Below are 22013 nucleotides of genomic sequence, written 5' to 3'. Positions count from 1 at the left end.
AGAAGCTGGCGACGTGCCTACCACACGGTGTGTGCATGCTCAGTCATGTCTGACTCTGCACCCCCACGGACCGTATCCCAACAGTCTCCTCCATCCATGGGGTTTTCTGGGAAGAATATTGTAGTTAGTTGCCATTTCCTCCTCCAGGGGATCCTCCTGACCCAGGGATCGAGCCCACGTCCCTCACATCTCCTGCATTGGCGGGAGGGCTCTTTACCACTGCTCCACCTGGGAAGCCCCCTGGCACATACTAAGTGCTTGAAAATGCCACCCTGGTATTACCCTACCCAATATTGCCTGTGAAACGTGCTGTCCTTACACCTGACCAGGTGGGTGGGCACGGATGTAGTTAAAGCAAGTGAGCCAGGCTGGAATGACCGGTTGCTTTGGATCCCTTCCCCATCCTCTGTGCCTCCCTTTGTGAGATCCCTCTAAGAGCTGAGTCCATTCTCCTTGCAGCCTGCTGATTAACCTGTGAACCCGGCCCTACTCTGAGCCGGGGCCCGGGGTGAGGACGAGTCAGGGTGCTGTTCTGGGTGATACAGACTGTGAGGGGCTGCAAGGAGGGTCTGGACGGGGGCTTCGGGGCCCCGGGAGGAGACAGGGTCCTGGCCCGACTGGCTTGGGCTGCTGGGGGCTCTGGGAAGAGTTATAGCACCAGCAGCGATGGCAGCAAACGCTTAAGCACCTACTGTATGCCAAGCACTTCAGTATAGCTCTCTCCTTTTTAAAATGTTTATTTCTTGGTCACACCACAAGGCATGTGGGATCTTAGTTCTCTGACCAGGTATTGAACCCATGCTCCCTGCTTTAGAAGATCGGAGTACTTAACTACTAGACCACCAGGGAAGTCCCATGCCAAGTACTTTAAATGCACCGTCTAATCGAATCTGCCCAGCAGCCCTGGGAAGTAGCTCTTTGGATTACATCCATTTTACTGAGGAGGAAAATCGAGGCTCAGAGCAGCTGAGTGACCGAATCCCAGGCCATACGCCTCACACAGCCCACAGTCTGGTCCACGGAAGGGGTAGCATTTGAAGGAGCTCAATTGGTAAGGAATCTGCTTGCAATGCGGGAGTCCTGGGTTTGATCCCTGGGTTGGGAAGATCCCCTGGAGAAGGGAAAGGCTACCCACTCCAGTATTCTGGCCTGGAGAATCCCATGGACTACAGTCCATGGGGTCGCAAAGAGTTGGGTACGACTGAGCAACTTTCATTTCATTTCATTTTGAAGAGTGCAGAAGGCTGCCTCTCCCATCCCCATCCCAGCTGTGAGTTGAAGGGACACGCTCACAGTCTCATCAGGCCTGGCAGTGGCGATGACGGTAGCGCTAATGACTGATGACACCCGGGAGACTGGGTGCCTCCGGCATGGTAATGACCGAGTCGGGGTTTGGTCCCGTCCAGGGGCTGCACTGGGAGACTGGACCCCACAGATGCCGATGAGTTGGTGGGAGGTGAGGGTGGGGGGAGGTGGTTCTGGCTCGTGGATCGGGTGAGCCGCAGAGCAGCTGAGGAGCAGCGGAGACAAGTCCCACTGTGGGCGGCCTGCGGCTCACCCATGCCTGCCTGTTCCACCCCCAGAGCGGCCCTTAATGCTCGGCTCCACCCACAGACCCAGGAGTCTGAGAGGTGGGGAAAGGCTCTGAGAGCCCGTCCTAGAGGCCCGGGACAGGGGAGGAGGGGGCACGCCAAGGGAGTGAGAATCCAGACGGCCAGGGGCCGGCCTGGCACAGCCTGTAGACGCGAGAGACAGAGGCCCTCCCCGGAGGGCTGCAAACACACACATGCACGCACACACGCGCACACACGCACGCACATACGCACGCACGCACATACGCACGCACACGCACGCACACGCACTCACGCACACGCACGCACGCACGCACAAAACAACAAAAACCCCTCCTGCTGGGCCAACCGCAGACACCTGCGTTTTTCGCCCTGAGAGGCAGCCCTAGGGAAGCAGCCTGGATGGGGGCGGGCGTGGAAGGGAGTGGGGCCTGAACAGGCGCCCCCCCAGAGAGCGGGGAGACCTGCCCGCCAATGCAGGAGACCTACAAGACTCGGGTTCGATCCCTGGGTCGGGAAGGTCCCTGGAGAAGGGAACGGCAGCCCACTCCAGTTGTCTCACCTGGAGAACCCCATGGACAGAGGAGCCTCGTGGGCTGCAGTCCATGGGGTCGCAGAGAGTCGGACACGACTGAAGCGACCTGGCGCGCAGGAGTTGACTTACAATGCCGTGTCAGTTTCAGCTGTACAGCAAGGTGGATCAGTTACTCATACACTCATACCCACTCTTTCCTATATTCTGCTCCCCTGCAGGCCATTCCAGAGTACTGAGCAGAGTTCCCCGTGTATACAGTAGGTCCTCATTAGTCATCTATTTTATATATTTGCTGTTGTTGAGTTGCTAAGTTGTGTCCAACTCTTTGCAACCCCATGGACTGTAGCCTGCGAGGCTCCTCTGTCCATGGGATTTGCCAGACAAGAATCCTGGAGTGGGTTGCCATTTCCTTCTCCAGGGGGTCTTCCTGACCCAGGGATTGAATTTGAGTTTTCTGCATTGGTGGATGGATTCTGAGCCTACAGGAGAGCAGTGCTCATATCCCAGTCTTCCAATTTATCCCTTCCCACCCCTTCTTACGTTATTATTATTATTATGTTCTACCAAGATTCCAAATAAAGGGTAGTGTGCCCAGGGCTGTGACTTAGAAATGTCAACTTTTGCCCAAAGCTGGGGATTGGCTCCAAGGAACCCTGCTTCCCTTGAAAGGGCTGCGTCAGCAGTGACAGTCCCCAGGCTCTCCATGGAGCTGGAAACCCTTCTGCAGTCAGCAAGACACACAGGTCTCCTGCTGATTTGCTCTTAGGGTGTGTGAGCAGGGGCCCTGGGGCTGGATCGATTGAATTCAAATTCATGCTCAACCAACCTGCCAGCTGGGCGGTCCAGGGAAAGCCATTCGTCACTGAACCACTTGGGCCCGCTCCCCGGCACACATTAAAGCCAGTCTACAGACACTGGGCTGTGGCGAAGGAAAGGGCAGGCACAGCAAGGAGTCCAGGAGGCTGGTGCTTGAAAGACCTGAACTCCTGGGTAGTTCAGAGGGAAAGGTTTTTAAAGACAGGGTAATGGAGAGGGGTGCTGGGTGTGTTTTTTCCTAGTATTTTTTTGGATGAAGTCTAGTCGATTTGCAATGTGCTAGTTTCTGCTGTGCAGCAAAGTGATTCAGTTATACATGAATACACATTCTTTTCCATTATGGTTTATCATAGAGTATTTTTTAAATTGATTAATTAATTTGGCTGCCTGGGGTCTCAGCGGCATTGCTTCATGCAGGATCTTCCCTTGTGGCACGTGGACTCTCCAGCTGCGGTGCTGTGCATGTGGGATCTTAGTTCCCTGACCAAGGATCAAACTCAAGTCCCCTGCATCGCAAGGCGGGTTCTTAATCTCTGGACCGCCAGGGGCATCCTTATCATAGGATACTGAAGGTGGCTCCCTGTGCTGTCCACTGAGGCCTTGCTGTTTGTTTTATCTGTAACGAGCCCTCCCCCGGCCCCGCCCCGTAGGCAACCACCAGCCCATTCCCTGTGTCTGCGACTGTCTCTGTTCCAGAGGCAGGTTCATTTGTGTTTTAATTTAGATTCCACATGCAAGTGATACCACACGGTATTTCTCTTTCTGACTTACTTCACTTGGAATGATGATCTCTAGTTTCACCATATTGCTGCAGAAGGCGTCATTTCATTCTTTTTGTGGCTGTGCGTGCTCAGTCGCTCAGTCGTGTCCGACTCTTTGACACCCCACGGACTGCAGCCCGCCAGGCTCCTCTGTCCATGGGATTCTCCAGGCAAGAATACCAGAGTGGGTCTCCATGCCCTCCTCCAGGGGACCTTCCCGACCCAGGGATGGAGCCCGCGTCTCCTGTGTCTCCTGCATTGCAGGACTGCTCTTACCACTTGTGCCACCTGGGAAGCTCCTCTTTCATGGCTGAGTAGTATTCTGTTGTGCGTATGCGCCGCATCTTCTTTACCCATTCATCTGTTGATGGCCATTCAAGTTGTTCTCACGTCTTGGCCATCGTGACCAGCGCTGCTGTGAAGACAGGGATGCACGTGTTTCTGAATTGCAGATTTGTCCAGATGTATGGCGAGGAGTGGCAATGTTGGATCATATGGTAATTTTACTTGTCGTTTTTGTTTGTAGACTTTTTATTTATTTATTCATTTTGGCATATAATTGCTTCGCGATGTTGTGCTGGTTTCCTCTGGACATCGAGGTGAAGCAGCTGTGTGTGTACACACATCCCCTCCCTCCAGAGCCTCCCTCCCACCCCTCTAGGTCATCTCAGAGCACAGGCTGAGCTCGCTGAGCTCTGCAGTAGTTTCCCACTTGCTTATTCTGTTGCTAAGTCGTGTCTGACTCTTTGCAACCCCATGGACTGCAGCACACCAGGCCTCCCTGTCCTTCACCATCTCCTGGAGTTTCCTTAAATTCATGTCCATGGATCAGTGATGGCATCCAACCATCTCATCCTCTGTCGTCCCCTTCTCCTCCTTCCTTCAATATTTCCCAGTATCAAGGTCTTTTCCAATGAGTCGGCTCTTTGAACCAGGTGGCTATAAAGTATTGGAGCTTCAGCTTCAGCATCAGTCCTTCCAGTGAATATTCAGTGTTGATTTCCTACAGGACTAATTGGTTTGATCTCCTTGCAGTCCAAGAGACTCTCAATAGTCTTCAGCAAGACAGTTTAAAGGATCAGTTCTTCAGCACTCAGTATTCTTTATGGTCCAACCCTCACATCTGTACATGACTATTAGAAAAACCATAGCTTTGACTAGACAGACCTTTGTTGGCAAAGTGATGTCTCTGCTTTTTGATACACTGCCTAGGTTGGTCATAGCTTTTCTTCCAAGGAGCAAGCATCTTTCAATTTCCTGGCTGCAGTCACCATCCGCAGTAATTTTGGGGCCCAAGAAAATAAAATCTGCCACTGTTTCCATTTTTCCCCATCTATTTGCCATGAAGTGATGGGACCAGATGCCATGATCTTCATTTTTGAATGTTGAGTTTTAAGCCAGCTTTTTCACCCTCCTCTTTCACCCTCATCAAGATGCTCTTTAGTTCCTCTTCACTTTCTGCCGTTAGGGTGATATCATCTGAATATCTGAGGTTGTTGGTATTTCTCCTGGCAATCTTGATTCCAGCTGTGATTCACCCAGCCTGGCGTTTTGCATGATGTACTCTGCATAGAACTTAAATAAACAAGGCGACAAGATACTGCCTAGGCGTACTCCTTTCCCAATTTTGAATCAGTCCATTGTTCCATGCCTGGTTCTATTGCTTCTTGACCTGCATACAGGTTTCTCAGGAGGCAGGCAAGGTGCTCTAGTATTCCCATCTCTTGAAGAATTTTCCACAGTTTGTTGTGATCCACACAGTCAAAGGCTTTAGCATAGACAATGAACCAGAAGTAGGTATTTTTCTGTAATTTCCTTGCTTTCTTTATGATCCAACGAATGTTGGCAATTTGATCTCTGGTTCCTCTACCTTTTCTAAACCTGGCTTGTTCACCATCAAGTCAGGTACTGCTGAAGCCTAGCTTGAAGGATTTTGAGCATTTCCTTGCTAGCTTGTGAAATGAGCTCCGGTTTGAGCATTCTTTGGCATTGCCTGTCTTTGGGATTGGAATGAATACTGACTTTTTCCAGTCCTGTGGCCACTGCCGAGTTTTCCAAATTTTCTGACACATTGAGTACAGCACTCTAAAACGTCATCTTTTAGGATTTGAAATAGCTCAGCCGGAATTCCATCACCTCCACTAGCTTTGTTCTTAGTGATGCTTCCTAGGGCCTGCTTGGCCTCACGCCTCACTGGCCGTCTATTTCATGGACAGCAGTTTGTGTGTGTAAAAGCTGCTCCCTCAGTGCGCCCCGCCTTCCCCCTCCTCCACTAATGTCCACGTATCCATTCTCTAAGTCAGCCTCTTTATTCCTGCCCTGCAAACCGGTTCATCTGTACCTTTTTTCTAGATTCCATATTGATGGGTTAATATTAATCATTGTTTTTCTCTTTCTGACTTACTTCACTTGGTATGACAGGCTCTGGGTGCATCCACATCAGTACAAGTGACCTGATTTCGTTTCTTATGGCTGTGTAATATTCCATTGTGTATACGTACCGCATCTTCTTGATCCGTTCATCTGTCGATGAACATCTAGGTTGCTTCCGTGTTCTGGCTATTGTAAATAGTGCTGCAAAGAATCTTGGGGTCCGTGTGTCTTTCTGAGTTATGGTTTCCTCAGGGTATGTGCCCAGTAGTGGGATTGCTGGGTCATACGATAGTTCATTTTTCATCTTTTTAAGGGACCTCCATACTGTTCTCCAAATGCCTGTATCAATTTACACTCACAGCAACAGTTCGCGAGAGGCTTCCCTTTTCACCACAGTCTCTCCAGCATGTCTTGTTTGCAGATTTTTTTGATGATGACCATTCTGACTGGTGTGAGGGGATACTTCACTGTAGTCTTGATTTGCATTTCTGCAGTAATTAGCTTGTCCAGCATCTTCTCAGGTGCCTATTGGCCATCTGTATTTCTTCTTTGGAGAAATGTCTATCTTAGGTCTTCTCCTCATTTTTCAATTGGGTTGCCTGCTTTTTTCGTGTTGAGTTTTATGAACCGCTTGCATATTTTGGAAATTAAGCCCTTGTTGGTTGCATCATTTGCAAATATTTTCTCCCGTTCTGCAGGCTGTCTTTTCGTTTTTGTTTATGGGTTCCTTTGCTGTGCAAAAGCTTAAAAGTTTGATTAGGTCCCGTTTGTTCATTTTTGTTTTTATTTCTATTGTCTGGGTTGGGAGATTGGCCTAAGAAAACATTGGTACAATTTATATCAGAGAATGTTCGCCTATGATCTCATCTAGGACTTTTATGGTGTCCTGTCTTATGTCTAAGCCTTTACGCCATCTTGAGTTTCTGCATGAGGTGAGAGGGTGTGCTCTATTTCACTGAAAGGTGTTTAAAGGCAGAGTGAGGGAAAGGGCTGTAGGGTGTGTGATTGCGCACATTCTCGTGATTGGCTGGTGGTGAGGTAATCGGGAGTCAGCCTCATCAGCCTTCTGGGACTACGTGCTGTGGGCAGCATACAATTAACTTCTTCCACCTGGGATGGGGGGTTCAGTATCTGCAAAACAGTTCCAGGGTATGGCTCAGAATCCTGTCTATCTCTGTGAGGAGGAAGTAAAGTCCTTGAGTGTTTGAACGGCCAAGACATTGTTTTGTCTTGTTCGGCTGTTTTCCTTTGCCTCTGCATTTTCTAGATTTCCTGGTTAAGTTTACTCTTTGGAACTCAAGGAAAGCCTAGGAGGCTAAAGTTTTATTGCGAGCGAGAGGCAGGTGGAGGATGCGGAGGAAGGTGGGGACGTCTGTTCCAGGGGGGTCCATAGACTCTGCTTGGTTACCATTCCGCGTTCCCGGGTTGTCTCGTCCTCGTCCATCAAACAAGGGCTTCCTGTGCTTCTTGCCCACAAGCAGGCCCCGCGCTGGGTGCTGAGATGACCACAGTTTTAGTGAAAGTAGAACGGGAAGTTCCCTGCATTCCAGGGGGAGAAATGGGAGAGACAGTAGGGAAATATGTGCGATAAATGTGGCACCTCAGGTGACAGGTGCCACGGGCTGGAAGGCGATGCAGCTGGGTCCTGCGGTTGGGGGGTGTGAGGCCCATGGCGCCACCCGTGAGCCCCCGCCACTGCCTTACACAGGGCAGGCAGGGCACCTTCGGAAAAGAGATGAAGCACCGAGGCCCTGGGGATGCTCCCGGCTGAACATTCCGAATGCAGAGAACCCAAGCGCCAAGGCCTGTGGGGCATCTCCTGTGCTCCCCAACAAGAGACACCACTGCAATGAGAGACGCGTAGCCCCCGCTCGCAGCAACGAGGGAAAAGCCCACCAGCAACAAAGACCCAGCACAGCAGAGACAGTCAAGGACCAGTGCCCGGCACAACTGGAGAAGCGCACGGTCGCCCTGGCGAAAGGCTGAGTCCCTCCAGGGGAGGCTGGAGAACGGCGGCTGTGCAAGCGCTCAGCAGCAAAGCAGGACGCCTCCCCAAGGGACCTGATTGTCTTTTTTTTTTTTTTTTTTAAGGAAGTTTACAAGCCTGTTGTCAAACACAGCCATTATTTAAAATTACACTGTATATTGCTTGCCTGTTGAGTTGCTCAGTTGTGTCCGACTCTTTGCAGCCCCATGGACTGTAGCCCACCAGGCTCCTCTGTCCATGGGATTCTCCAGGCAAGAATACTGGAGTGGGTTGCCATGCCCTCCTCCAGGGGAGCTTCCTGACCCAGGGATCGAACCCTTGTCTTTTGCGTCTCCTGCATTGGCAGGTGGGTTCTTTATCACTGAGCCACCTGGGAAGCCCCCCACCATTGTTTTAAATACAGTTTATTTAACAGTAATAACAAGAGAAGCCACCACCAGGAGAAGCCTGAGCACTGAATGAAGACCTAGCAGAACCAAAAATAAAAAAATCTAAAAGCAATGGTAGCGATTTCCCTGGTGGTTCAGTGGTGAAAATTCTGTGCTCCCCATACAGGGGGTAGGTCTGATTCCTGGTCGGGGAACTAAGATCCTGCATGCTGTGAGATGTAGCCAAATTAAAAAAAAAATCAATCAAAAAATAAATGGGCAGTACTTAAAAAGAAAAGATAAAAAACACTTGACACGCATCTGTTTCCAATATTTCACTGCATCCCGCGGTCATCTGTGTTCCACCAGCATTCCCTCTGTCTGTAGGAGAGCGGCACGTAGGGGCCTCTTTTGCATCTCTTTGCAACTCTGGGTTCAATGATGTTGCGATGATAACTTGAAACTGACCTTAGTGGGAGTGTTTACACCAGGGATATTGGCAACGTCTACAAATCAGGACTCCGTTTATTGTTTTATTGACAAAGATAAGGTGAATAACGCAGATTAAACTTGGTGCCTGTAGCTGTTGCACTGAGATTGACACAAAACCGTGAGGAGGCGCTCGTCTGGGACTTTCCAGTGAAGGGGCAGTGTCTTCATCATCTCGGTTTCTTCTTCTTCTTCTCGAGCGCAGATGAGAAAACCCATCAGCCTTCACACCACGTGCGTTTATGACTGTGCATTTAGGACAGCTTTATTAATCGGGGAAAGAATGAGCAGATCAGGTGCAACTCCACGTGTGGAATCGTGATGCAGCTGCGGCCGTCGTAGGCTCCAGTCACGGGTGAGGCATTCTCTAGAGTCAGCGGTCTCGGTGGAGCGAGACTAAACCAGACAAAGCTTTATCTTTAGAGATTTTTAAAAAATATATCTTTTTTTTTTTTTTTGATGGACAAGGTGCATTTTATTCTCTACAGCAGCTGAGACTGAGAGCCACTGGGGCTGGAATAAAAACTGTTTCTTTTTATTGCTGGCTGTTCTGGGCTTCCTCCAGTTGCAGCCAGCGGGGCTGCCCTCTTGGGGCAGATCAGATCAGATCAGTCGCTCAGTCGTGTCCGACTCTTTGCGACCCCATGAATCACAGGATGCCAGGCCTCCCTGTCCATCACCAACTCCCAGAGTTCACTCAGACTCACGTCCATCAAGTCAGTGATGCCATCAGCCATCTCATCCTCTGTCGTCCCCTTCTCCTCTTGCCCCAATCCCTCCCAGCATCAGAGTCTTTTCCAATGAGTCAACTCTTCACATGAGGTGGCCAAAGTACTGGAGTTTCAGCTTCAGCATCATTCCTTCCAAAGAAATCCCAGGGCTGATCTCCTCCAGAATGGACTGGTTGGATCTCCTTGCAGTCCAAGGGACTCTCAAGAGTCTTCTCCAACACCACACTTCAAAAGCATCAATTCTTCGGTGCTCAGCTTTCTTCACAGTCCAACTCTCACATCCATACATAACCACTGGAAAAACCATAGCCTTGACTAGACAAATTTTGTTGGCAAAGTAATGTCTCTGCTTTTGAATATGCTGTCTAGGTTGGTCATAACTTTCCTTCCAAGGAGTAAGCATCTTTTAATTTCATGGCTGCAGTCACCATCTGTAGTGATTTTGGAGCCCAGAAAAATGAAGTCTGACACTGTTTCCACTGTTTCTCCATCTATTTCCCATGAAGTGATGGGACCAGATGCCATGATCTTCGTTTTCTGAATGTTGAGCTTTAAGCCAACTTTTTCACTCTCCACTTTCACTTTCATCAAGAGGCTTTTGAGTTCCTCTTCACTTTCTGCCATAAGGGTGGTGTCATCTGCATATCTGAGGTTATTGATATTTCTCCCGGCAATCTTGATTCCAGCTCATGTTTCTTCCAGTCCGGCATTTCTCATGATGTACTCTGCATATAAGTTAAATAAACAGGGTGACAATATACAGCCTTGACAAACTCCTTTTCCTATTGGGAACCAGTCTGTTGTTCCATGTCCACTTCTAACTGTTGCTTCCTGACCTGCATACAAATTTCTCAAGAGGCAGATCAGGTGGTCTGGTATTCCCATCTCTTTCAGAATTTTCCAGAGTTTATTGTGATCCACACAGTCAAAGGCTTTGGCATAGTCAATAAAGCAGAAATAGATGTTTTTCTGGAACTCTCTTGCTTTTTCCATGATCCAGCGGATGTTGGTAATTTGATCTCTGGTTCCTCTGCCTTTTCTAAAACCAGCTTGAACATCAGGAAGTTCACGGTTCACGTATTGCTGAAGCCTGGCTTGGAGAATTTTGAGCATTACTTTACTAGTGTGTGAGATGAGTGCAATTGTGCGGTAGTTTGAGCATTCTTTGGCATTGCCTTTCTTTGGGATTGGAATGAAAACTGACCTTTTCCAGTCCTGTGGCCACTGCTGAGTTTTCCAAATTTGCTGGCATATTGAGTGCAGCACTTTCACAGCATCATCTTTCAGGATTTGGAATAGCTCAACTGGAATTCCATCACCTCCACTAGCTTTGTTCACAGTGATGCTTTCTAAGGCCCACTTGATTTCACATTCCAGGATGTCTGGCTCTAGGTCAGTGATCACACCATCGTGATTATCTGGGTCGTGAAGATCTTTTTTGTACAGTTCTTCTGTGTATTCTTGCCATCTCTTCTTAATATCTTCTGCTTCTGTTAGGTCCATACCATTTCTGTCCTTTATCGAGCTCATCTTTGCATGAAATGTTCCTTTGGTATCTCTGATTTTCTTGAAGAGATCCCTAGTCTCTTGGGGCACAGCACGGGCTTAATGGCTTTGAAGCGGCACACGGGATTCTCCCGGGCCGGGAACCAAGCCCGTGGCGCCTGCGTCGGCCCGCAGGCTCTTAACCACTGGACGGCCGGGGCAGCCCCTCGCTCCAGCTTCATCTTTACAGCAAGGAGAATAGTAGCCGCCTTGTGGGCTGTGATGTACATCGGTGCTCCAGACCCTGCGTGGGACCAGGGGTTATTGGAGCCACGACCGTCACCATCACTGTCACCGGGCCCCGTGCTTTGTGGGGACTAAGTGGCCACGCTGGGGATTAGGGAGGCCTGTCTGTTTTCTCCAGGGGAGTTTACATTGGCTGGGTTCTCAGGAGTCCGGGAAAGAATGGAGACAGGAGCTGTATTGAAGGACCCCTCTGGCAGTCGGGTGAACATCTGCACGTGGCCTTGACCTTGGGTGGTGGCCTTGAGGCTGATGGCTCTTGGGGGATGGCGGTGGAGAAGCTTGGCATGTAGTTCCCTTGTCCATCTCCCCTCTAGAGTGCACTCTACACGGCCAAGGGCCTCACGGAAACCTGGGGCCTCCCCCAGGGACGGCAGAGGGGGCCGCACAGCACAGGGTCACTCAGGGAGCAAGGAAGGACAGGTACGCCCTCGGAGGCCCCGCCAGCTTGGCTTCAGGTGCTCTGCAGCCCGAGTTTGCAGAGCACCCCTCTGGGTCTTTGGTCCAGAAGACCGGCCCCTCTCTGCTGTGGCTGGGAGCAGCTGTGGTGTGAGAAGCAGTGTGCAGGCCCAGAAGAGGGGTGCCCCTGCCTGGGGCTGGCACACCAGGGGCTCCACGACCCGCCCTTTCTGGAGCCCTGAGTTCTGGGCTACCAGGTGGCTGCGGGGCGTCAGGGGAACAGGAGAAGTTTGCACTGGGCTCTGGCGTCAGTCAAGCGCTGCACTGCCGGGTAGAGAGGGGCCTGAATGCCCTGGTGGAGTAGGGAAAACTGAGTCCATTCATTGATTCAACAAGTGTTTATGAGAAAGACTACAAGCCGAACACTGTTACAGATTCTGGGCTGCAGCAACGAGCAAAACAGACAAAATTCCGTGCCCTCAGGGACCTGAGCTCCTAGCAGGAGAGACGAGCAACACATAACTGTCTGACTGGGGTTTCCCTGGGGGCTCAGATGGCAAAGAACCCGCCTGCAGTGCAGGAGACCTGGGTTCGATCCCTGGGTGAGGAAGATGCCCTGGAGCAGAGAATAGCAACCCACTCCATTATTCTTGCCTGGAGAATGCCATGGACAGAGGAGCCTGGCGGGCTACAGTCCACGGGGTCACCAAAGAGTCAGACACGACTGAGCGACTAACGGTGTGATTAAGAATCAGAACAGAGGGACTTCCCTGGCGGTCCAGCGGCTAAGACTCTGCACTCCCAATACAGGGGGCCCAGGTTCAATCCATGGCTGGGGAACTAAGACCCCACATACCACAACTAAATAGATAAATAGAAATATTTTTTAAAAAAAGAATCAGAACAGAATGACAGAGGTAAGGGGAGTGGAAGAGGAGATGAGGAAAGGTGTAGCATTACACAGAGTGGTAGGTTGGGGGGGTGGCCTCACTGAGAAGGCGACATTTGAGCCCTGAAGAGGGTAAGGGAGGGAGCCTAGTGGGATCTGCAGGAAAAGCGTTTTCTGCAGAGGGAACAGCCAGTGCAAAGGCCCTGAGGCAGGACAGCCTGGCAGCTTCAGGGAACATCGGGAAGGTCAGCGAGGCCTGAGCAGAGCGAGTGGGGAAGAGCAGGCCCCGGGAGTGGGCAGGGGCTGCAGGTGGGAGAGGGCTGACCAGGAGGGCCTCGTGTGCCGTCCGAGACGATGCTGCGTGTGGCTGGGACCAGCGCTTCTGAGCACAGGAAGAGCATGCTCTGTTCGTTGGGGAACAGACTGGAGCACGTGCAGGTGGGCCAAGGAAGCTGTCTAGGACTCTAAGGGGCCAGGGATGGCAGCAGAGGACGTGAGAGGTGGGTTTCCCATTGGGTTGGAGAGTTTGGAAGCATCAGAGCTAGAAGTTTCAGGAGAGGGGTGGGGCTGGGGTTGTCCAGAGGGGTTCCGTCTCTGCGCTCTGGAGTTTCAGGGGCCGCTATGGGAGCGGAAGGGTTAAACACTATGATTCGGCGTCACCATCAGGCCCCTTCTGTCCACCTTCTGCCCAGGGCTCCATTCAAGGTCCGCGGAAACAACTCTGCCCCTGAAACAAAGCTTTGTGGCCTTGCTCTGCTCCAAGCCCTTCGTGTTGCAGATGGGGAGACTGAGGCCAGGGGGTGATGGGCTCAGGGCAGGTCATGTGGGCATCGTGGAGAGCTGGGATGGGGCCCTGGGGCCTAACCAGTTTGGTCTCCTGGCCAGGGGCACCCCCCACGCCCCACCCCAGCCATGGGGCTGCTGTCTGCATCGCCTGGCAGCACCCCCTACCTTGCTGGTCTCTTCTGCACCCACGACGCTCCCCTCTCTCTTTTCTGTCAGTGATGTGCCTGAGGGCGCTGAGAACTTTGGAGTTTCTGGGAGCTCCGGGGTGAAGATCTTCATGGTCTATGACCCAGCACGGGTGACAGAGCCCACGGGCAGGGCCTACTGGCCCCTGGATGCCAGCGTGGAAGTGGTCATATCGGTGGACGCAGCCAGTAAGGCTTTAAATGACCTCAAGGTAAGAGGTCCCTTCCCTGCAGAAGGTCAGAGCCCCCGACAAAGCACACCCCATTCACACACCGCCCTGGTCAGCCAGCCCCACGAGGCTACGACACCCAAATCCACACCCAGGACACATCCCGAAACAAGCCATAGACACCTAAGCCTGTGAACCCACCCACGCCAGCACCCACACACGCAGGAATGGACACTCCCATAAATGCACAGCCTGCCTGCTCGCCCCCTCAAGTTCACAGACACCTGCTTGGATCCCAGCTCCACACCGACCCCAAACAGGCCCTGCCCACTCCCATGCAGACAGGCGTCCTCAGCAACAGCCGTGCACACACATACACGCATGCATTGGACATAGGAGCATACCTGGATGCGTGCGTGTCTCCCACCTAAGGAAGCGGGAAACCTCTCTCACAGACAACACAACGCCTTCTCACTCGCCCCCAGGCGCCTGCCACACACACAGTGACCCCAGACTCACTGATTCAGCTTTTTCTCCAGTGACACGGGGAAAGTGAGGGCCATGCAGCTGTTGAGAGCAGGGGCCCTGGAGCTCAGACTGCCCCTCTGAGCCCCGACTACTGGGCCCAGCCTGGGGGCTCTCGTAGAGGCCCAGGTCGAGCCCTTTGCATGGACTCTGGGCCATGGGGAAAGCTCTGTGAGCATGGGCTGCGATCGTGGGGTGGGAAGGGTCGTTGTTCCCATTTTACAGATGAAGAAACAGAGGCTTAGGGAGACTGATTACCTTGTCCGAGTCACTGGTGACGACTGCCCCTTCCCTCATTCTTTCTCCCTGGCCTCCCCATGGATTCCTAAGGGTCCGGCTGCCCCCCCTGGGGACCTGCCCCCACCCTGTCTGGCCCTCCTGGCCCCTCAGCCCAGCTCTGGGAGCCAGGGAGGCATCCGCTCTCTCCAGCTGGAGAAAGTGGCTCTGGATCCGGGCGCAGAGTCCGTGGGCCCCGGGCCTTCACCAGCAGGGAGCAGCCGGGGCCCCCATCCCCCATCTACACAGGGCCCTTGGGGTGTCCCCTCCGCCCCCCGCCTCAGCCATCCCCGCAGGCCTGGCCGTGCCCGCTGAGGGCTGCCCGTGTCCCCGCAGGTGAAGATCTCCTACTTCGGGCAGCCGGCGCGCGGGGCCCTGGGCCACAGCGTGCTCTACCTCACAGGCGCCGGTGAGTCCCGCATCCGGTCCAACTCGGCCCCTGCCCTTTCCCCACCACGCTGGCTGCTTGAGGGGCTTAGGGAGGCCCATGGCCATCTTCCTCGTCCACCGAGGAGCTTGGCTTCTTCAGAGGCCACCCGTCTGCTCCAGAACCCCAGCGCCGGAGTCCCAGCTGTGCTCACAGCCACAGGAACCTAGAAACTGCACGGCCCATGGGTCTCCAGCCAGACCACAGCAGGCCTCCTCCATCCAGAGTCCCCGGGCCTCAAGGCTCGTCACTAAACGTGGGGACGCTTAGTTCAGCTGCGTTCAGCCAGATCCCTGGCAGCGGCCCTAACTGCGGAGCCAGCAGCTGGAAGCTCAGGCCTCGTCCTGGCCTCCAGAGTCAGGGCCCCCAAGGGCTAGCAATTCAGGGCATGCAGACGAGTGAGAAAGTCAAGAGCCCAAGGCTTGGGTCCCTCAAAACCCAGAGCCACAGGGGTGGGCCTCCCAGGCATTGGGTGTGGTCCCCAGAACAGGGCTGCCCGGCTCTCCTGGGCTTGGGGAGGGGTCAAAGCTTGCCCCGACCTGGACGCTATGGTGGGACGGGGGACCGGGGAGCCCAGGTAACCCCTCCCCATCTCTTTTCAGACATCTCCCTCGACGCTGACACTGGCCGCACGGGCAATGTGAAAAGGAGCCAAGCCGACAAGGTGGGCCTCCTCTAGCTGTCCCAAGACGGCAGGGTCGACAGGCAGACCTGGGGGTGGTCCTAGGGTGGGACGGCTCTGCCTCCAGAAGGGTGATGGATTCCTGGGCTCTGTGTATCCAGCAGTGTGGGGAAGCCATCTGAGGACTTCCAATCAGCATGAGTGGGCCTGACACTGTGTGATCAGCGTGCTGTGTGACTCCTGGAAAACAGCTTACCCTCTCTGGGTCTCTCTGGTGCCACCCTACACCTGGGATCTTTTGCTTGAGGTCTTTTCTATTTCCTGGGCTGTGTTTGGACCCCTAAGCATGATAGGTGCTTCATAAAAGGTTGTCAAATGGCTGAATGAAGACTTCCGGTAGAGGAGGCGGCATGGACTACCCTGGTTAGATTCCGAAGAGAGAGAGGGTGGGGTGGGCTCCGGGCATTATCCCACAGGAAGTATCTGAGGCTATCCTGGAAGGATAGAAAGTAAAATTTGTGGGGAAGGACCCCAGGGAGGAAGCCTGAGGTCCTCTGTGGACAAGAGGGGGCAGGACCGCCCTGGATGGGTGTGCAGGCTGCTCACTGCACAAGGCTGCTGAGCAAGGCAGTGAGTGCGGCCTGGGATGCAAAGCGTGTCTTGGGCCCTGATACGGAGGGGGTGGACAAGCGTGCCATGTAGGTTAGCAGTGGTCCTGTGAGGTCCCCCAGACCCAAGTTTGAATCCCACCTCTGTGACTTAGGGTTCACCCCCCCAGAGCCTCTTTCCCTCTTCTGTAAATGGGGAAAATAAACTCTGACTTGCAGAGTCTGTGAGAACAAAGCAGAGGCAGGTCAGGAAGAGCTTCGGTCACAGAGGCAGGGCTCCAGCCCTCTTCCCCACCTGTCAGCTCCATCCTCCTTGTAGGGCCTGCAGGATCACAAGTGCACATCAGGGACCACTGGGACAGGCCCAGGAGAGGACCCGGGTGGGGAGAGTCCCAGTAGTTCTCTCACCCTCCCGAGGTCAGGGCGAGGCGTCTCGGCCCCCAGGCAGGGCCAGGACTGGAGAGCCTGGCAGAGGCCACTTCTGGGCTTGGAGCTGCCCCCTCCTTTTGCGGGCGGCGGTTGGGAGGGGCTGCCGTGTACGGGTGCTCAGGTTGCTCGCTGAACAAGCATGGAGTGACTCTGGGTCTGGAGAGCTGGAGGGCTCCAAATCTATTATCCCTCTTTAAATCTTCAAGTAAACCTGGAATACAAAAGTCTCCAAGCTAACAAGGCAGACAGCTCCAGCCATGTCCAGAACCCCTTCCCAGAGACTGCTGGGTCCCGCTGGCCCTAAGGCCTCTCGTTTTGCACAGGAACGCTGGCGCTGGGGCCCTGAGGGCTATGGGGCTGTCCTGCTGGTGAACTGCGACCGGGACAGCCTCAGGTCCGTAGGGACGGACCTCACCGACACCCAACTGGCCTCGCGGGATGGTGAGCAACAGACAGGACGGGCTGCCCGGGATGGCGCGGGGGGTGGCGCACGGCTGTCTCACGGGAACCACGCTCTCCAGACCTGCAGGACATGTCCCCAGTGGTGCTGACCTGCGATGCCCCTGATGCACTCTTTGAGAGCTACAAGCTGGTCTTGAACGTGCCACCTTCTGATTCCAAAAGAATGCGGGTCTTCTGCGCCCGGGGTGAGTGGCCTGGAGGGGCCTCTTCCCTCCCTGCTCCAGCCTCTGCTTCCCAAATCATTTCTTTTTTCTCTTATCCACATCTCTCCCTTCTTCCATCATCATTTTGTAATTCTCACTACCACTTAAAAGCAGCCACTGCATCACAACAGGATCCATGGCCCAAGGAAGAGGGTCCCAAGCTAGACCCATTTTACAGAGGGGAAAACTGAGGCTCAGACATGTGAATTCACGGCTCTGAGTTTACACAACCACTTGGGAGTGGAGCAGGCATTCCAAGTCAGTCTCTTTGGGCACCAAAGCCCCTCTTGTTTCCACGGCCCTGGCCCTCCCCCTGACCCCATCCCTCCTCTGCTGAGTCAGTACAGATTGAGCTCTCAAGGCCTGACAAGTGCTGTGCAGGCTGGGTGAGGTGGGGGCAGGGAACAGCAAGCCAAGGCCCAGCCCTGCCTTTGCAATCCAGTTATGCTGCCGGAGAGTTTATTAATCAAACTATGTGGCTTAGAACAAAACAAAACCAATCCTTAACCCTGAGGTGACCTTACTCGTTTCTATAAATAGCAAGAGACCTTCCTACCTCTTCCTTCTTCCTCTTCACTGTCTGTTCAGACTGACTCAGAACTCATTGCAGCTAAATTCCAGCAGGAGCCAGAATGCTTCTTCTCTGCACCAATGCTGGAAAGTTAGGGAGGGGTCTGGCTTGGAAATACTTACTGCGATTGCAGAACATAAGCTCTGTGTCCGTAGGTGAGCTGACAAGCCTTCCTGCTGTAAGAACACGCTAGGGTACCGCCTCCCAGATGACCCTTGGGGGCCGGGAAAGGAGACGGGCCAGAACTGCTAAGCGCCAGGAGCTTTGTTTAAAAAATTGAGATGACATTCACAGAAAATAAAAATAACCATTTTCAAGTAAACAATTTAGTGACATTCCCTGGTGGCTCAGATGGTAAAGAATCTGCCTGCGACGCAGATCTGAGCTCGATCCTGGGTTGGGAAGATGCCCTGGAGAATGGAAAGTCTACCCCCTCCAGTATTCTGGCCTGGAGAATTCCACCTGATGGGCTACAGTCCGTTGAATCACAAAAGAGTTGGACACGCCTGAGCGATTAACCAGCGACAGTCACATCCCCCAACCCCCATCCCTGTGCTGCGTCCGACTCTTTGTGACCCCATGGACTGTAGCCCGCCAGGCTCCTCTGTCTGTGCGATTCTCCAGGCCAGAATACTGGAGGGGGTTGCCGTTCCCTCCTCCAGGGCACCTTCCCGACCCAGGGATTGAACCCTGCCTCTCATGTCTCCTGGGTTGACAGGTGGGTTCTTTACCACTAGCGCCAGCCAATCCCCAGCCCTAGGCCACCGCTAACCTCCTTTCTGTCCCTATGGACGTCCTCGTGCTGTGCGTCTCCTACAGATGGGATCATACCGTGTTTGCCTTTCACCGTGTTCTTTCAGCTACTATAGTGTCCTCAAGGCTTGTCTGTGCTGTAGCACTTATCGGTAATCGGTACTACATTCCTTTTATGGATGAAGGACATGCCGTGTGGGCATTCTGTTTATCCCTTCATCCGCGGATGGACATTTGGCTTGTTTCCACCTTCGGGGCCAGCTGCTTTTATTTCCTTGTCCGATGTAAAGCTTGCACCGACCTCGTGAGAAACGTAATGTTAGCCCATTTTACAGATGAGGAACTGAGGCTCAGAGAGGTTGAGTCATTGAGCTGAGGTCACACAGCTAGCACTCGACACTGCTGGGGAGGAGCCCGAGTCGCTGGCTCTGCACCTGCGTTCCTGGCCTCGGGTCTCCTGTCCCATGCCCCACACCCCTGCGTCAGCGCTGGGCAGCCGGAGTTACCGTGACAGTGAGTGCCCCCGGCTATCACATGACCCTGCGCCAGCCTGGCCCCCGTGCTGATTCGGGTCTCCCTAGGTGGGAATTCCCTCCTGGACTATGAGCAGGTGCTGGGGCCCCAGCACCTGTCCTACGCAGTGGCCCGTCAGCCCGGGGAGCGGAAGATCGGCCTCTATGTGGAGGGGCTCAGCTTTCCCGACGCTAATTTCTTGGGGCTGGTCTCCCTCAGCGTCAGCCTGGTAGACACCAAGGTAGGTGGGGCTGGGGGCGGAGACGGGCTCGGGGAGCTTCAGGGCCCAGCCGGAGGCTCCAGGGCTGGGAGGCTGGGGGCTGGGGCTCCCGAGGCCTGATGGGGCTCCCCGCGGGACCCACTGAGTCCCCATTCTCCCCCCAGACCCTGCCTGAGGTGCCCCTCTTCACAGACACCGTGGCCTTCCGCGTGGCCCCCTGGATCATGACCCCCAACACCCAGCCCCCCCTGGAGCTGTATGTGTGCAGGTGAGGCCTCTCCCTCCCGCTCTCCTGTCCCCTCTGGACTCCCAGAGACAGGAGCAGAGCGCGGTACCGGGCTTGGCCCTGCACGCTCGCCGGCCGGGCTCACCGAGGGCCCCCGTGGGCACACCTGGGTGACAGGCAGCAGTGAGCTGTCTGGGCCATCAGCCCACCGGCTCTGAGCAGCCAAGGCCCCAGCTCCAGCTCCCCATCCTTACCCTGCCCTGCCTGTAGTTGTCCCGGAACATCCTGGGTTTATTCCAGGCAGAGGGGCCAGGCCCTGTTCAGGTTCTGGGGGCGGCAGGAGTCCCAGCCTCCCTCTGAGCCGGCTGTGTCCCTGGGCCTGCAGAGCACGTGAGAATTCAGCTTCCAGGACCGTCTGTGAGTCCCGGCCACCCCTGGGTCCCTGGTCCTTCTGCCATCTCTCAGAATCCTTGTCAAGCCCCTGGATGGGCAGGGCAGCCTGGACTGGCACGGCTACTCCAGGGCCCTGCAGAGGCGGTCAGACCACCAGAAAGGGCTGTAGACAACTTGGAGCTTAAGTCAAAAGGAAGGCTGTGGTCAGACGGGTCTGCTCTGGTGAGCCGGCTCAGGTGTTCAGACAGGAGGGGGCCCTTTCTTTCGCTTTGCTGACTCGCCTTTGTTGAGGCCAGTTGTGAGAGACAGGAGGAAATGGGCGCCTCCCCCTCACTGTCCCCGTGGCCGTGAGACTCAGTCCCTGGTCTCCTCAGCAGGGCCCAGAGCCCCGGGCCTGCCCCTCCCCATCACTCCTGCCTGATGGCATCTGGGGACATGGTCCGTCTCTGTCTCTCGCCCACGAGCCTCTCCAGCGCGGGGCTGTGTGTGGAGCCGAGGGCGGCCCCCGGCCCAGCATGGACGGCACCCAGGCCCCTCCATCCACCTCCAAGGCTGCCGTCAGCAGCCCCGCTTCCCTGCCCTCTCCTGTGATTTGCAGTGTCCTAGACTCGCATGGCCCAAATGCGCAGTTTCTGAGTGACATGTCTGATCTGGCGCTGAAAGCCAGCTGCAAGCTGATGATCTGCCCTCGGGTTGAGAACCGAAATGACCGCTGGATCCAGGTGGGCAAGGAGCAGCCCTGGGCGCGGGGGGGCAGCCCAAGCCCCGTCCCCCACCCTGGCTTCGGGGAGCGGCCTCTGCGGCTCTCGCCCAGCTTCCGTCTCCCTAGAGAAGCTGGGCCGGCCACCAGGACTCGGGGTGGGCGCGTGGCTTGGGGGAGCCCTCTCCTCCCACGGCCGGCATCGCTCGGTGTGTCCTGCTCCCCACCGGGGCCTCTGGCTCAGGCAGAGCCCTCCCCCAGCTGGGTCCCCCAGGGACCTCCTGCCCGCTCGAGGTCTTGGGGAAGGTCTGCTGCCCTGCCCACCCCGGGCCTGGGGCGCTAGCCCCTTCTCAATGCGAGACCGAGGCGGTCACAGAGGCCTTTTTCTCTCGCCTTCCCAGGATGAGATGGAGTTTGGCTACACTGAGGCCCCGCACAAAGCCTTCCCCGTGGTCTTCGACTCCCCCCGAAACAGAGGCCTGAAGGATTTCCCTTATAAGAGGATACTGGTACGTGGCAAAGGGCGGAGTGCAGCCACCGTGGGTGCCTGCCCCTGCGGGACCCACTGCGCAGTCTTGCCTGGCCCCAGTCCTTCAGGGGCTGCAAAGGGACGCAGGAGGGGGGCTCTGGCGAGCGGGAGTTAGGGGGAGGCTTGGGGAGGAGTATGTAGATGAAATGCAAATCACCCCTGTTCTGGGAGGGGCCCTGGTCTCCCCCCAGGGGCTGTGAACAGACGAGTCAGCTCCTGGGAGAGCAAACCGCCCTCTGGAGGGCGCGCATCCTCAGGACCCGCACAGCTTCTGCTTGGGTGCCGGGGCCTCTCCTCAGTAATTGATGTTTTCTGAACACCTACTATGTGCCAGACCCCACGCTGCCTGCTGGGCACAGGAGGGCGGCAAGAGCCGCTCCAGCGACCACGCCCTGAGTTCCAGGCCCTCCCCGCAGCTTCTCACAGTTGCTCATTTAATCCACATGGACTCCTGTGAGCGAGTACTATGATTATTCCCTCCTTACTGAGGCTCAGAGAGGCTAAGCACTCGAGACCACAGAGCTAGGTAGCAGCGGCACTGAGGTGTAGAGCCAGAGGGGCCGCCTCCACGGTCCCCGCTCTTGACTGCTAGGCTAAGCCGCCTTCTGAGGGGTCCCTGCCCCAGAGCACCCGCCTTGGCCGATTTACTAGCGTCCTCCCCCACGGCCAGGACAATGCCCGAGTCCCGGGGGCTCCACTAGGGATGTC

At 54.8% G+C, this 22013-nt stretch overlaps 1 protein-coding gene across 1 annotated transcript in view; it reads left to right on the top strand.

The window, feature by feature from the left end:
• Nucleotides 1-22013, top strand: part of PADI1 (peptidyl arginine deiminase 1) — a 44654-nt gene that overhangs the window by 7727 nt on the left and 14914 nt on the right. The window contains 9 exon segments of the mRNA NM_001101272.1: nucleotides 13710-13890; nucleotides 14986-15058; nucleotides 15679-15740; nucleotides 17059-17176; nucleotides 17257-17382; nucleotides 19306-19478; nucleotides 19622-19725; nucleotides 20675-20798; nucleotides 21178-21285. Coding sequence (NP_001094742.1) covers nucleotides 13710-13890; nucleotides 14986-15058; nucleotides 15679-15740; nucleotides 17059-17176; nucleotides 17257-17382; nucleotides 19306-19478; nucleotides 19622-19725; nucleotides 20675-20798; nucleotides 21178-21285 — 1069 coding nt within the window.

This window comes from Bos taurus, chromosome 2, assembly GCF_002263795.3.
Source record: "Bos taurus isolate L1 Dominette 01449 registration number 42190680 breed Hereford chromosome 2, ARS-UCD2.0, whole genome shotgun sequence".
In the NCBI taxonomy this organism is placed as follows: Eukaryota; Metazoa; Chordata; class Mammalia; order Artiodactyla; family Bovidae; genus Bos; species Bos taurus.
This window is presented reverse-complemented; position numbering and strand designations above follow the sequence as displayed.